This window comes from Crocuta crocuta, unplaced genomic scaffold (assembly GCF_008692635.1).
Source record: "Crocuta crocuta isolate KB4526 unplaced genomic scaffold, BGI_CrCroc_1.0 scaffold591, whole genome shotgun sequence".
Lineage (NCBI taxonomy): Eukaryota > Metazoa > Chordata > Mammalia > Carnivora > Hyaenidae > Crocuta > Crocuta crocuta.
The window spans coordinates 240,751-258,051 of record NW_027528213.1 but is presented as its reverse complement, the minus strand read 5'-3'; the positions used below and the strand labels follow the sequence as shown (position 1 = coordinate 258,051).

Below are 17,301 nucleotides of genomic sequence, written 5' to 3'. Positions count from 1 at the left end.
AGGGTGGTGACCAGTGCGAAAGGACATAAGGAAAGAACATAAAGTTTACACTTTTCTTTTTTGGAAGTGTTCAGATTTGGAGATGAGCCTTGAAGACTTTATGGCAAAATAGGAATCTCACAGAGTGATTAAAAATGTAAAAGGAAGTGACTTAGTGCTTGATAAAATAGTTGTCATTCATATTTTCCTCCATCATTGAAATGTAATTCACTTTTCACTGAATAGTTACTTTTAAGGAGTTTGTTTCAGTATAATCCCACACATTGTAGTTAACAGTTACACAGGGGGCCTGACTAGTGAAATCCTGCATTTTTGGTGGGGTTTTATTTGTTAATTTCATATAAAGACTTTATAGGCAAAGAATAAAGATTCCCAAAACTGAAATTAGAGACGTGAGCTAAGGACATTATATGTATGTATGTGTGTATATATATATATATATATATTTTAAAGTTCCTCAGCATAGAGTTCTTCCTGGCCATAAACATACCTGGACATGCATTCGCTTACCTTGCTGTTGTGAAATTCCTGTTTCTCTCCTGAGAAGAGCTACTGAATATAAATCTGCTTTAACAGAGAAAGGAGTTTGAGCAAGGATTTCCCCTCTGGGGCAGAACAAGCTCTGATTTGCCGTGTCAGTGTTATAAGAATGTTGGGTGGGGATATCAGGGAACATTGACTAAATAGGTAATGTCACTCCATACAGCACACACCAACATAAATCCTGAACTAAATTTCTTAAAATAATTTTTTTGTTTTGACTAAAGTTGATATAATGTGATTAACGAAATATACAATAAAAACTGCACGAAAATGCCTAATACATATAAAGTTCAATTTTGATTACAGTATTAAATTATATTGTTTTACCTAATCCTTAAAACAGTTTTCTAAGGAAGTGATACTGTCTGTGCTTTGAACATCTATCTCTGCAGACACACACATAACTAAGATGTGCACCATGTAATTTACAGAAACACCCAGTTTTCTTGGCTGGTGGGCATGGTTGTCCTAGTCTGAAGAGAACATAATTTATATCATCTGTAGTCTGTAGAACAATTACCGAGTGCCTCTGAACAGATAAAATGTGTCCCAGGGCAGGATGAAAAGCAACTTTGAGAAGGCATAATGGGTAAAGAGAGGTTTGTAAAAATGTGTACCAACCTCTTCCATCAGGTTTGACTGTGAGTAATCAATAGAATGTTTAAAATAAAAGCCATAATTAAAAAAAAAATAGGATGTTTCAAAACAGTTACATGTTTCTAGAAAAATTAAAATAATAAAAATGTCTACCATTTGTGGTAGAACACGTAAAGTTCTATTATTTAATTTATTTGCCAAAGGCAAGGCAAAAACAGGGAGGCTAGTGAGATTATTGCAGATGGGCAGATGGTAGCCTGGATTATAAAATAGTAGCAGCAGAGGTAATGAAAAGTGGTCAGATTCTACACATAGTCTTAAGGTAGAACCAAGGTATTTTGATGTGGGATGTAAGCAAAGGAGAGGTGCAAAGAATGACTCCCAAAGATGGAGTTGCCATTTGCTATGATAGCAAAAAGGTGCAGGTTAGATGTAGGGATTTGATGGTAGTCCACATGTAAGTCACATGTAATGCTTTGAAATGATGTGAGATCACTAAAGGCAAGCATGTAGACAGAAAATAGAAGAGATCCAAGCAATGAGCCTTGGAACATTCCCGCATGTAAAGGCAAAGTGATCAAGAGGAACCAGTAAACAGAGCTAAGGAGAAGATCTGTTGGGATAGTAAGAAGATGGAGATCTCCGTCTCCATGAAGATGGAGAAAATGGACCATTGGATTCAAGCTGGGTGGGGAGGCAGTAGGAAGTCATTGGTGACCTTTCTACTTCATATACATGTGAACCCCTTCCATTAGATAGTCTCATTTTACTCCTCACAGCCATGTCCTGAGGGATTTTTTTATCACTGTCTCCAGGTTCAGCTACTTGCTCCCACTCTCCTTACAATCCCAATCTCCTTACAATTTTTAATCAAGTGATTAAAAAATACATAACTCTGTACCAGTTTCTTACCCAAGGAAGGTCTTCCTCTGGTACAAAATTCAATTGAGGTTGAGGGTCTTATCTATTAAATTTATTGAACATATAATTGAAAATATCTATCAACATAAGGCATCATTTCTCAGCTAGATCTTCGCAAAGCGTTCCAAAAATTTCCCTTACAGGTTGTTGAATTAAATAGATTGAATTAGGATAGATGTTGAACTATAAAAGACAGTTCTGTAAGAGAGTCTTAGGGATTTGGGTTCGAGGTAAACAGTAATTCAGGTGTTTCAGTGAAGATGTTCTTAGTTTACATTCTCTTTCAGTTGAAGTTTCTTACTATTGACCATTTCTTGAGTACTGTAACAAAGCAAATTTACAGGCATTCAATGTAATAAGATTAGGAAAAACGTCAGGTGGCCTTTTGTTGTCAAATACTTGGCGGCTAGTAGATGTTGTTCCAGCTTTTTAGGGCCTGTCACATTTTTTGATTCAGGGGAATAATTTTTAAATTCTTAGAAAAAAACCCTTAATTTTGGCTTCCCAGAGATGCCATTGTGGAACATGTGCTTGGGAGTATGTTGTTTAGTTGTCCCGTGGGACTCTAGTTTTCAGTATAGATTATTACTAAATCCACAGTAATAGATTAAAAACATAGATTATTATTAAATCCACAGCTTTACCTAGGAAGTGGAAAACTGTGTGTTGATGTTGATTCACCAGTGCAAAGTCCGTCTGCTCCCTGGCAAAGGGTTGGCTTCTGGGAGATCTTCCAGCCTAAGGCATTAGCATCAGGGTGAAATGCTTTAATTGGGGCGCCTGCACACCGCAAACATGTTTGGTGAGGAGGATTTGAGGGTAACCGTGTCGGAATTGGTCAGTGTAGTCAGGTCGTGGTGATTCTCCAGTTTCGTGCTGATAGGTCAATGGAGCCAGTAGCAATTATTTCATCTGCTCATTTAGTAAGAAGCTGTGCTTATGAACATCGACATCACTTTTTTAAAGACAGCATTTTCAGCAATGCTAGTAACATCTCTTTTTCCATATTTGGGCCCCGGCAGAGTACTGTTGCTGCTCAGGGTTTGCCCGAAACCACAAAGCTCTTGGCATTTGAAGGTCAGTGTCAGGTTTGAGCCTTGAAATCACTGCTTTGAAAAAAAGAAAGTCCTGGGTGATAAACATTTCTCGCTTTTCATACCGTCCTGTCACTAGGCTTGGTTGTATAGATATGTCAAGTTTTATTCAATTACCGTGCTCTTTCAGTCAGAACTTCTCAATATTAAGACTTGACATGAATGCAGCCAGCCCTCTTCCCTAGGATTTCTCACTTAAATATATAATCTGCATTACCCACACAGTATTAAAACATCTGTTCTCGAGTAGGAATGCAAGCATTTGCTTTTCTGTGCTGGCTTAAAAATAATTTAAAAACATAACCAAGATAACTTTTTGGATGAATTGAGATAAGAACAAGGGGCAGGACAAAGAAGCATGTTTAAATGAATTGTTCCAGGACATTCTTGTGTCTTTACAGAACCTCCCATCTCTTGTTCCTGGCAGGCAGTTTTGTCTGCGTGCCCTGTCTGCCTCCTGAGCTCTTACAAGTTGGACCTATATACATTATAGCAGCTTGACATTCTATAAATGACATTGAAGTCACCTTTACAAAATGATGTAACAAGACTGAAGTGTTTTTTTTTTTTTCCCTTCTCTTAGAACACCTGGATTTTTATTTTGTTCTTTGTATTTAATGCCTGCAACAAGAATAAAACCTAATCGGCTTTCCTAGCCCTTCTGTTAGGTATGAATGAAGTGAAAGGCTCCTTATCAGTTTGAAATGTACTGAATGCAGAGGGCTAAGAAAGCTGCAGCATAAATCTTTGTAGGCCCCGAAAGTTTTGTGGTAGTTGCTATGCTACTCAGAGTAAACATTTGTATGTGTGTATTTGTCCAGGGAAGACTCATTGTAAATGTTATATTTTTAAAATTGCACTCGCCACAAAAATCCTAATAAAAAGACAAGCTATGGTTTTTTTAGAGATACGTAATAATTTATTGTGAAATTATAAGCAATCCAGATAGTATTGTTCCAAACAGGAAGTCAGCTTTTTTTTCTCTCTAAAAAAGGAAAAGATGATAATAAATGCATAAAATACTTAAAGTAGCCATAGTAAAATACAAAAACACTAAAATGTTGATTTCTTTAAAGTTAACACTGAAGAAGTAATAGAGGACTTATTCTTGGAGCCAAGCTTCCTGTGTTCAGCTTGTAACACTGATTCTCAGGTGGCCATAACTTGATGTGAACCCAGCTCTGCCTGTTACTTTTCAATGACAAAAGTAGAAATAGATCCATTTTTCAGGGGTTTTTTTTATGTTAAGTTCACTTTAAAAAAATTTTTAATGTTTATTTATTTTTGAGAGATCGAGACAGAGCTTGAGTCGGGGAGGGGCAGAACAAGAGGGGGACGCAGAATCTGAAGCAGGCTCCAGTCTCTGAGCTGTAATCACAGAGCCCAACGCAGGGCTTGAACTCATGAACCCGTGAGATCATGACCTGAGCCGAAGTCAGACGCTTAACCCAGGCACCCCTTAAGTTCACTTTTTATGCTCCATGCTCACCAGGATTTGTGTGATACTTGTTGGGTTACTCATGTGATTCACCATAGCAAATTCTCAGTTTGGCTTTATTTTGGCAAGGAAAAATCACACTTATAATAGGAAAAGGAAAATCTCTCTCTTTAGAGAATACTCGGCTTATAAGGTTAAACTTCACCAGGGCAAGTATTTTGGTTTGCTTTGTTTACAGTGCCTACCTCATGAGCTTTTGAATTACGTGTTAAGTGATTTAATGGGTATACTATAAAATTAACCTTGGTTTGCTGCTGTGATAGATATTAAGAAGTCGATGACACCATGCTTTAGTTCTCGAGGGCTGCTCTTACAAAGTACCACAGATTGCGTGGCTCAAACAGCATAAGTTTATATATTCTCACAATTCTGGAGACTAGAAGTTCCAGATCAAGGTATCAACAGGATTGGCTTCTTCTGAGGCCTTTCTCTTTGGCTTGTAGACAGCCATTTTCTCCCTGTGTCTTCCATGCATGTCCGTAAGCACATTTCCTCTTCTTAGAAGGGCCAGTCAGATTGGATTAGAGCCCTCCCAAATGACCTCATTTTAACTGAATTACTTCTTTAAAGCCCCTGTCTCTGAATACAGTCTTATTCTGAGGTACCGAAGAGTAAAACTTCAACATAGGTATTTTAGGGGGACACAGTTCAGCTCATAACCTAACATGCATCTGTATGTATTTGAAAACATGCTGATATCAATTCTCTGAACATGAATCTGTTTCCTTCTGATTTTTAGAGCCACATAGCTAGCATCCATAAGCTAGATATGTTTGCCTTTCTAAGGATATTCACTTCTTAAAAGGCAAGGTAAACTTGTATGCACTCTCAGTTCAGTAAAAAAAAAAAAAAAAGAAGAAGACGAAGAAGACGAAGAAGAAGAAAAGAAAAAGGTCAAATTATGTTAGTTGTATCATAGGGCAGTATCTCCCAAAATTCACTGATAACCTAAAGCAACAGGAAATTTTAAAGAAAAAAAAATAGAGTTCAGCCTCATCACAAACCTACTAAGGAGTATGTTTTGCTTCTGAAGCTTTCCAAAATTTTGCTGAAGCTGTATTGGACCCTTTTCTTCTTTTTTCTTCTTTTTTTAAAATTGAGATATAATTGATATATAACATTGTGTAAATTTAAGTTGCACAGGGTGTAAATTTGATACAATTCTGTACTGCAGTAAGATTACTGCCATAGCATTAGCGAATAACTCTATCACATCACATAATGACGTCTTTTTTACAGTAAGAATATTTAAGATCTCTTAACATATAATACAATATCGTTGACTATTATCACAATGCTGTGTATTAGATCTCCAGTACTTAGTCATTTTTAACTGCTAGTTTGTATCAGCATCTCACCAGCTCTTCCACCCGCCCCCCAGCCCCTGGTAACCAGCATTCTATTTTCTGTTTCTACAAGTTCAGCTTTTTAAAGTTCTACGTATAAGTGAAATAATATAGCTTGTATTTGTCTTTCTGTGTCTGACTTATTTCACATAACATAATGCCCTCAAGCTCCATTTCTTCTTTCTCATGGTTGAATAATACTCCATTGTTGACATTCATCATTCTTCTTTACCTGTTCATCCCTTGATGGATACTTAGGTTGTTTCCATATCTTGGCTGTTGTGAATAATGCTGCAGTAAACATAGGGCAAACATCTTTTCAATGTCCTGTTTTCATTTCTTCGGATATATATCCAGAAATGGGATTGCTACGTGGCTTGGTAGTTTTCTTTTTAATTTTGTACAGAGCCTCCCTACTGTTTTTTCATAGTGCCTGAGCAAATTTACATCCCCATCAATACTGCATAAGGATTTTTTTGGTAATAATACCAAGAGCACAAGTAACAAGAGCAAAAATCAATTAGGTAGGACTCTATCAAATCAGAAGCATCTGCACATCAAAGAAACAGTCAACCAAATAAAAAGGCAACCTGTGGACTGGGACAGAAAATTTACAAACCATATATCAGATAAGGGGTTAATATCCAAAACACATCAGGAATTCATACAACTCAACAACCGAAACAAAATCCGATTTAAAAATAGGGCAGAGGATCTGAATAGACGTGTTTTGTTGTTTTTTTTTGTTTTTGTTTTTCCAAAGCAGACATCCAAATGGCTAACAGTGCATGAGAAGATGCTTAACATCACTAACATCAGGGAAATAAATATCAAAACCACAGAGAGATGCCACCTCACACCTGTCAGAATGGCTATCATCAGGAAGACAAGAGATCAGGGGATTGGCGAGGATGTGAAGAAAATGAGTCCTCTTGTACCTGATAATTACAGAGAATTCTTAAATTTAAAACCCGGAAAGAAACTTAGAGGTGACTGAGTTTAGTAGCTAGCACTTGACAGAGGAGGAAACTGAGGCTCAGAGGGGTTACAGTACTTGCCCAAACTCTCTTTCCTAAATGGGAGCAGCTTCAGGATTAGAGTCTAGACTCACTGACTCTTGATCAGGCCTCTTCTCTCATATCATGCTGTCATTCAGAGTAACTTTCACCAAGAAATTTAAAAGACCTAATTTTGTTTATAATCCTTCTTACCTCTTAGTACATGGCACTGACATTTTAGAAATGTATTGTTCAGCAGGACACTTCACTGTATAGAGATTTCAGATCTCTTTCTACTCTTTCACCATATCCTTACAAGTAACATACCTGAACATCTAGGCTGGGACTGAGAGTCACCCGGTTGTCACTGCTGCCCTGCGTGGAATGGCAGAAAAAGCCTTTTTTTCTGATTTACTAAAGAAAGGGTGTCAGTTTAACTTCATTACAGCACATGAAGAAACTGTGCTTTCCATTACTGACCATTATCATCCACTAAATATTCTTAGGATGACCCATAACTTAGTAATAAGTTTCTATTTTTCTAAATTTTTTAAATGATTTTTATTTATTATTGAGAGACAGAGCATGAGCATGAGCCATGAGCATGGAAGGGGCAGAGAGAGGGGGAGACACAGAATTCAAAGGAGGCTCCAGGCTCTGAGCTGTCAGCACAGAGCCCAGCGTGGGGAACTCGAACTCACAAACTATGAGATCATGACCTGAGCCAAGGTCGGGCGCTTAACCAATGGAGTCACCCAGGCACCCCAGTAAGTTTCTATTTTCATGGTGAGTAGAAGAGAGAGTAGAGGATGTGCAGATCCAATTCAATCAAAGGCGCGTGCCCCAACATTAGTATTTTTAAATAGAAGATATTGTTAGAATTCTTTAGACACTAAATGTTGGATGAAAGACTGTGGCTTCGACTGAAAAGAGTACTTTTTAATTAGAGGAAAAATTAAAATGTAAAGGATCAGAGGGCATTTTGTCCCCCTCTAACTTCTTTTTTCCATTGCTCTCCCTTTTCTCTGAGAATCCTTTAGACAACTTAGGAAAGCAGAACTACAGACGTGAACAACGTGGTTGTTCTTGAACCAGGGGGTGTGGTTAAGAGTCATGAGAAAGCCCTTATGTAAAAGCAGTGCTTCCTCTGTTCTGTGCAAAGACTGATTCTTTGAACACAGGTGAAGCAAGTTGATTATCCCCGCCTGTGTTGGGGTGGGAACTGCTGTGTGTGTATCATTATCTTTTTTTTAAAAAAAATTATCTTATTTTAATTTAAATATTTAGAGACTTGGAGATTTATAACACCAACTGATATATGCAGGCAGTAATGTATGCCAGCTTGGTTTCTCCCAGCCTTTGTCATTTCAGGGATTGATATGCTGATATTTCATGGAACCCAAGGTGTGCATATTTTGTTTGTTCAATGGTACAGGCTTGTTTTGTTTTGTTTTCTTTTGTATAAATACTTTGCATTTATTTCAGCAGTGTGGGTTTCAATTGGAACTTTTTGTTGCTTACGAAGTAATGATCTATGCAGAGAGGCTCAAACAAACGTGGAAGAAAAATAAACCATTCTTGTATTATGGTCTAATTGAAAATGACTTAAATAACAATTTTATATCATACCTAAAATAGACATCTGCACTCTGACATCTTAATGAATAATATATTTTTTATTAGCTTTCTACATTTACTCTCTGTGTGCAGATCATGACACATTTGATTTGTTTTATATCGTCATAGTCATGAGTAATAACTCAGTTATTCTTTGAGTATTACTGGCCCTTAATTTCACTTTATATAAACATACATTTTGGCTTATATTTTAAAAATTTGCACAACATCTGCAATAACCTTTTCGCATTATAAACTTAATCAATATTAACCAAATTGATTAGATTAACAATGAAAGCTTTTATTAGACAGTTGTTTATTTATATCCATAATATCATTATAAATGATAATATTATTCTCTATCAGCAGTTTTGCATTTCTTGGACAACTAAAAAAATACTAGAAGTAAACAGAAATGTATTACATTTGGTTTCTACTCTCAAAAGTTGGATTGAATAATTGAAAACATCTTCATGCTAATACTTTGGCCAGACTCTTGACATTATTGAAATTAGATCTTTAAAATAAGAATGAAATCAGTGTTGACTCAAGACTGCCACATTCATTCCTGCTGAATATGATCTATAAAAGTGCCCCTCTTCCTGTGGACAGAGAAGGATCTGCACCCATAAAAGCTATGAGCCTCATCAGGGGATAATGCCTGCTGCAGAGAATACTGGTCCTTTTCATTTTTCTTTTCTCTTCTCTTCTCTTCTCTTCTCTTCTCTTCTCTTCTCTTCTCTTCTCTTCTCTTCTTTTCTTTTCTTTTCTTCTGTTGTGTTCTTTTCTTTTTTCTTTTTTCCTTTTATTTTCCTTCCTTTCCTTTCCCTTTCTTTCTTTGCTTCTTTCTTTCCTGTTCTGTTCTTTTCTTTATTTCTTTTTTTTTTGTCCTTTTTCTAATTTATAGAACAGCTTCTGCTTTTCAAGCCATGTGCTCACAGGATAGCCCAGAGAAAGGATCTTCTTCAAATTGACACAATTGAGATATATGGCCATCGTGTTATTAAGGAAGTTTTCATGGATGAATCATGTTTCAAGAAAGGCCATTATAAATGGTAAAGATTTATTATGCGGATCACAGGAGAGAGAGCTTTGTATATGGGGGAAGGGGAGCAGTAGTTAGCATGTGTAGAGGTACAAAGTCTGGGATGAATATGACATGTGCAGTAGTTAGTGAAGAGACTGGATTGATTGGAACAAAATGTGCATGTCTTTGATGAGTAGAGGATTAAATGGGAAAGGTGAACCAAGGTCAGATTGTGAGGATCCTGAATGCAGGGTGAGGAATTTGGGTTTTATCCTCCAGATGAGAAGTCACTCTAGGCATTTGTCCAGATTCATCACATGATCATTGTAAGTTATTTAGGTAGATTAACCCAGGGTTATGCAGCACAGAATAAAGGGAATAGGGAAAGACTGAAGGCAAGGAGACAACATTAGAGTCTGCTGAATAGAATAGATTGTTTCCAGTGTCTAGCCCAGGATCCAAAGGATAAGGATGAAAAGGAAGAGCTTACATGATAGTTTTTTATTTTTTAATTATTACAACAAATGTTATTTTTACTGGATCTCTAAAAGGAATCCATATTTATTATAAAAATGTTAGCAATATAGACATGTATATTATATACATTTATGTATATTAAATCAAGGTATACTTATATACTTTTGGGGTTTTTTTGTCATTTATTACATAGTAGGCATTTCTTCTGTTAATAAAAACAGGACTAAGAAGAGGACTTATTGTTTAATGATGGTATACTATTTCAGTTTGAGTCCAGTGCAACTAATATTTCCATTGCCATAAATTTAGATTTATTATCAGTTTTCTGTTATTGTAAGTATTACTGAATGAACATCAACCAACACAAATGCTTCATTCCATACTCTTCCTTTCTCCTTCTCTGCAAAAATAATAATAATAAATAAAAATAGGGGGGCCTGGCTCGGTTAGTTAGAAAAGCATGCAACTCTTGATCTCAGGGTTGTGAGTGTGAACCCTGTGTTGGGTGTAGAGGTTACTTACATGAATAAAACTTTAAAAATTATAATAAATGAGTGAATTAATGAGTGAATGAATAAATAAATAATTGGGGTGCCTGGGTGGCTCAGCTGGTTAGGTATCCGACTCTTGGTTTCAGCTCAGGTCATGATCTCGCAATTGGTGAGCTCAAGCCCTACATTGGGCTATGTGCTGACAGTGCAGAGCCTGCTTGGGATTCTCTCTCTGTCTCTCTCTGCCCCTCACCCCACTCTCTTTCTGTCTCTCTTGAAATAAACTTTAAAAAATAATAATAATAAATAAGTTAAACATTTGTTCATGTATTTATTTTGCCTATTTCGATTTCAGTTCTGATCTACCAGTGCCTAACTATAGCTCATTCTAACACTTGGTTGTTGCAGGGCCAGGTTTGTTATTGAACTTTTATGGAAATTACTGCCTTATTTTTGTTTACCATTTAAATGATGTCTTTTAATCCATTGCTCTATCCATGGGCATTCAGATTACTTTGAAGTTTATTTCAAAGAACACTGTGATGAATATTATTGCACATATTTCCATGTGCACAAATAAAAGGATATAAACCTTTTTTAAATATAAAAGTGAATTACAGGGACATGCATCATATAAATCTTAATTCTAATATCCTGTGTATATCCATTAAATCGGCTGAAGTGGATGTAGCAATTTACATTCACTTCTGCAGGCGGAATGAAGGAATTCCAATTTACCCACATCTTTGGCAGTCTTTTCTTTTCAATCCCTGCCAATCTCATGTATGTGAAATAGTATCTCCTTTTTTGTATGTGAAATAATACCTCACTTTGTTTTACACTTCTCTGATAACTAAAGATTTTTAACATGCTTTTATATGTCTATTGGCCACTGAAGCTTCTTGTCTGGAAATTACCCATTCTCTATCAAGTTGTTGGAGTTTTTTTATATGTTCTGGCCACGAATTCTGTGACAGTTATGTCATTTATCAGGGTGTTCTCCCAGTGTCTTTCTTTTAATCCTGTTTATTAAAAAAAAGTATGGGCAAATTTATCAAAGTTATTTTTTATGGGTTGTGCATTGGCTACATTGACTAACAAGTTCTCCAGTGTGAAAGACTTTTCGCCGGTATTTGTTGTAGGTTTTCCTGGGTTAATTACTTTATGTTTTTAATTTATCTGACACTCATTTATATAACTCCCCGGTGATTTTTTTTGCAGATTGAGGAAAATGAAAAGTGAAAAGCAAAAGAAAAATTTGGTAAACTCTATTATAGTTTCCACTGGAAGTCCGTAATTGAACCACAAGACATTTTCTTTTTATTTAAGCAACAGATATCCACATCTGCCATGGTTTGTGATAATGAAAGTTAATGTGTTTCTCGTTGACCACACAGAAAATTTATTGGAATTCATCTACATGAAGTCTTTGCAAAACAATTATCTATGTTGAATACAGTTTCCTTTCTCTTGCATTTTCAGCCTTGGTTTGCCCAACTTTGTGCGTAAGTCCAAAAGAAATACATGGTCATTTTTAAAACAATTAACATGAGATTCATTTTACTTTCAGCAATTCACAGAGGCTGTGAGCCCCTCAGTGTTACCCCCTTCAGCTTTGCCACTGGATCTGCTTAATAACGCTGTCACTGCCTTTAGTACGTTGGAAGATCTTATTCGGTATCTCGAACCAGATAGATGGCAGTTGGACTTGGAAGATCTATACAGGCCAACTTGGCAACTTCTTGGCAAAGCCTTTGTTTTTGGAAGAAAATCCAGAGGTAAGTTCTGTCTTCAGATTTGAATGTTTTGGATTCTTCTACCATAGCTTCTAATGAGTAGAGTTTAAAATTCCTTAGTGATATATTTAACCCATTTTTGTAAAATTTGAGCATATTTACATATTAAATAAGAATGCATACAGAGAGAATCAATTATAATTCAGTGGGTTTGAAAGACTAAAAGAGGATAGTTTTGCTGAAAATTCTTGTCATTTCTTTAATTCAAAAATAATCACTTTTTTTTTTAATGTTTTATTTTATTCTGAGAGAGAGAGAAACAGCATGACCAGGGGAGGGTCAGAGAGAGGGAGACACAGAATCTGTAACAGGCTCCAGGCTCTGAGATAGCTGTTAGCACAGAGCCTGACGCGGGGTTAGAGCCCGACGCAGGGCTCGAGCCCACGAACCATGAGATCATGACCTGAGCCGAAGCCAGACACTCAACCGACTGAGCTACCCATGCGCCCCTAGAAATACCACTTTGACCAAGTCCGCGTTTACATTTCATGAGAATTGGTGCTTATTCAAATCTAATTTTGGGTGTATATTGATTTAGAGATTCAAGCACAATTACCTTAGCTGCTAAACCAGGTTTGGGCCTAGAAAAGGGAGAAAAATCAAAATCATTATCTCTCATTTCCTCGTGGGTCAGGATCATATTGATTTCCGTCTCCTAAGCCTGGAAACTTCTATAAATAATATGGAAAATAACAGTGGCTTGCCATAAAATAGGACTAGTAGTTTCCAACACAGAATTCAGAACAAGAAAAGAAATGACATAAGGGAACTTCCCATTGTGATGATTTTTCTATTAGTTTGCCTCTGAAATGATCACTTGACCATACAAGCAGATCTCCCTTCAAGAGTGAAAGTGTTGATAATTAAACTTAATTCCACATGGTCAATAAATTGGAAATAACATCAACTGAGTCTTCTCTAACCTTCTCTAAGGTTAGCTTATTTTCCTGTTGACGTCAGGATTGGCGAGTATCCATATCAGACACAAATGAACACGCAACAGAAATAACTGCCTCATTATAATGCACTCAAAAAAATCTCTTTCAGGTTCTCAGACAGAAACATTGAAATCTACCGAGGATCACACTAGAGAATGGAGTGACAGTCTGGAGAATTTATAGAGAAGGAACAAGGTTTAGTTAGTTTGAGCAATTCACAAGGGCAGATTGCACCAGACTTGTTCTAAATCTTGTCAGAAAGAAACCCGATTCCTGCCCTTTCCTGCTAAGAGTTGCAGCCCTTCTGGATCAAGAGCTTTAATCTCAGCAGGTCATGTTCAGACTTGCCCAACCATGATATTTTGCTCTGCCAACAGACATGGTTTCCTTTCAGCAATATTTGAAACTGGTGTTAAAGTACATGGGCAGTGGAATCCTGTCCAGATGCTGAAAGCTGTTACATATTTATAAGATTGGATCTTGATGAATAACTTGATGAATAACTTATGAACACTTCCCTTCCCTCCCACTTAGGAACAGGAAAATGAAGATCTGCAAGGCTGGCTGAAACACTTGTGAATAGAGCCTTTGTTAAATTTGAAGTAGATTATCATGTTTATCAGGAAGAAGCAAAGGGAGGAAACCAGGTTCTAAGCTCAGATCTTGTTTTTGACAGCCGAACTCAGGATTCCAGCCTAAAAGTCTCCCCTCTAGCCATGCCTTGACGCCTGCACCTCTCCACCTGGTGTACCTTAAGGATTTGGCCAGAGGCTAGCATGTATTTAAAAAGTATCTAGCACTGAACCAGATCTTTCAAATATTCATTTAACACTTTCCAAATTGATGTCCTTTGCAGTTCACCAAAACTATTAACTTTTTAAGCATACAGTAAGTGTGAGAAAAGCAGTGTATATTTTTGGAACTCTACGTAAACTAAAATGCAGGTGTGGGATAACATCTATATAGACAAAAGCAACTCCCCTCCCAAGAGTCTTTCTACAAAGGAACAAGGAGTAAAACGTTTAAAAGCTTCTAATTAGACATCAAAATTGATTCTCTACAGAATAAACATATCAGTGTTACCACATTCATCTTAGAAAGACCACCCTCAGATTGCATTACAGTAATAGAATATCCTTGGGCTATCTTAAGAGTGAACAACGAACAAAGTAAAGTGTAACCATGATTTGTTTTCAGTCCGTGTGATCCTTCTTAGTAAAACCTGCAGTATGGGTGAATATGAACAAGAAAATTTGCAGCAAGAAAAACAACTTTAATTGGTGCCATGCTCAAAATTTTCCTTCTTTAGAAAGACCAACTAGTTTATGCATGCATTATTTTAGGGAGTAGTTTTGAAACGGGTATAAAGAACCTGAACACCGATTTTGATTTTTCAAATATTTTGCAGAGGGAAACCTCCATAATACTATAGTTAAGTTATAAAAAACCATATGTGTTGGACATGATCTTTCTCTCTCTCTTCTTCTTCTTCTTCTTTCTTTTTTTTTATTGGCTACAAGTTCTTCACAATGTTTGGAGAATTCATGACATCAAATTATAGTCACATGACTTATTTTAATGAAGCTTAGATGATGAGCCTGAAGCCTTAGGAGTGGGAAGCTTAAATTTCAAATAAGATATGCCAAACTGAAAATCCTTAATTGTATTTTTTAGCCCGATATAGACTGTGTTAATGTTTTTCATTTTTTCCCGCCTTTTCTTCCTCTGGCTTAAGGTTTTCATTCATACATTGCTACTGCGGAAAAAGAAAATACCTTATTTTCTAAGTCAAGCTTACTTAAAAAGGGCTTTTGACTTTTGTGTCAAACATGATAAATGAGTGGAAGCCAACTTGCAAGGGTGTTTAAATTTTCACATTGCAGCAGGTATCATAACTCAGTTCACTTGGGAAATCTATCTAACCTTTTATTGTGGTTAAGTAAACATTTTAAAGTGAACATACACAGTCTCATTTTCTAGTTTCATGAAATAGTGTGTTTAACATTGAGGTAGATGAATAGCCTTTGAAGGCTAAGAGCTTCATTCACATTCTAAAGAGGTATAAATCTTAATTCAGCGTTGAAAGTGTTGGCAACTGGCTTTGTATGTTTGTGCATGTTTTAGACTTTCTAAACCCTTCTTGCCCAGATATTAACTTCTAGAGAAAAGATTCAGATAAACTCATATATTGCTTTCACAATGAAAGAACAGTATGTACAAATACTATTAGTTCAGCGAAAGGAAATCAGGTGAAATGTGTGGCATCATTTAACTCAGTTATCTCATTACTTTTATTAGAGATAAGTTGGTCTTTTATGACACTCAAAAGAATGAACTCATTTCCTCTTAAATATTTAAAAGCCTTCCTTTCACACGATCAATTTTCAGTTGAAAGGGAAATCTTTAAGTACTCAAAACAGTAGTTTTCTAGTTGGAAAAAATAATTTTTTAGCTAAGTAAGATGTCAAAACAAAGCTTTAGAATTGGCATTTCCTTGGTGTTTCCCTATACTTGACCAAAGTTTTAGTCAACCATATAGTTTACATGTGCTTATAATTTACAATTGCATATGCATGATTTACAATATATTTAGGTAACATTCCAAATTTTAATAAAATCTTGATTTTTGAAGAAAAATTTCTGATGAATTGTATGTTATCCAAAACTCTTCTATTTTATTGGAACTGCTATTATTTGACTATTTCCAGGGGGAGAAAAGGCAAAGTCGTAAGGTAGAAATTAAAATTGTAGAGAGATGCTTATCCTGATAGTTAAGTACTATCTCATGTTATATATAAATTCATATTGAATACAACATGCTATTTTGATACCATTTAACTGAGGCAAATATCATTTTCTAGTTAAAAACAATGATGCTTTGAGAATTTACTCCAACAATCTGATGAAAGACTATTTTGTTTGGTCTTCACAAGTATGTATTCTTTAGAAGGAAAAAACACGATATAGTTAACCAACTTACTGAAAGAATAGAGACAATTGTTACAAATTAGATGTCTCTTCCTTCCTTTAGAAGGAGAAGAATAGAAATCTGAAGGAGTCTGGTTAAGCTGAATTTCAGACATTATGAGTCACTCCATGCATCGGAAGCAGAGGTTTTGAGCAACTTCAGCCCTTTTAAGATGTCATTTTTTTCACTCATGGTCTACTTAGTTGTCCTCAAAAATATATTCTCTTCTTGCCCTTTTTACATTTTCTGACTCTTATTGCCAGAAAAGTTATGTAAAGTTCTGTCTGCAAGTTTCTGTAAGTTGTTCTTCATTAATTGCACGAGCTTCTAATCCTCTTTAAAAATTCCATTTGTTTTTTAATCAAAGCATTCATCGTTTTACATACTTTTCTTCCTCCAATGCTCTCCTTGTTTACTTTTTTATGAGGGTTAAAAGGTGTAGCCCTCTTTTTCTCTGTAAAGTTTCCTATTTATAGCTCTCGACTGTTTTGTTGGCTCTGTTCTTAATATTGCACAATAGTATCTCTTTATTGGTCAGTAAGTCATAATGAAGCTTTGTTTACTATAAAATGAGAGTCCGTATTTCGAGCCGCAATAGCCCTAAAACGTCGTTAAAATAAGAAGAGGTATTGTTGGCCGTATTGTTTGTGAATCAGATAGGTTTCTCTGTGTAAAGAGCCCATTGAAATGAAATCAAGCTCAAAGCATGAACATGTATTTTTCTTTGTTTCCTTTTATGCCATGTAGTGGTGGATCTGAACCTACTAAAAGAGGAGGTAAGACTATACAGCTGCACACCTCGTAACTTCTCGGTGTCCATAAGGGAAGAACTAAAGAGAACCGATACCATTTTCTGGCCAGGTTGTCTCCTGGTTAAACGCTGTGGTGGAAACTGTGCCTGTTGTCTTCACAACTGCAATGAATGTCAGTGTGTCCCAAGCAAAGTCACTAAAAAATACCATGAGGTAAGTGTATCATGTTCTTTTCGGG

General features: G+C 36.2%; 1 protein-coding gene across 2 annotated transcripts in view; it reads left to right on the top strand.

Moving 5' to 3' along the window:
- Positions 1 to 17,301, top strand: part of PDGFC (platelet derived growth factor C) — a 191,516-nt gene that overhangs the window by 167,030 nt on the left and 7,185 nt on the right. Inside the window, exons 4-6 of one of the 2 annotated variants that reach the window (XM_077753041.1) lie at positions 12,180 to 12,387; positions 17,059 to 17,087; positions 17,173 to 17,276. In XM_077753041.1, the coding sequence (XP_077609167.1) occupies positions 12,180 to 12,387; positions 17,059 to 17,087; positions 17,173 to 17,276 (341 nt within the window). Of the gene's footprint in view, positions 1 to 12,179; positions 12,388 to 17,058; positions 17,277 to 17,301 lie in introns of both variants that reach the window. The other variant, XM_077753040.1, reaches the window with a different exon arrangement.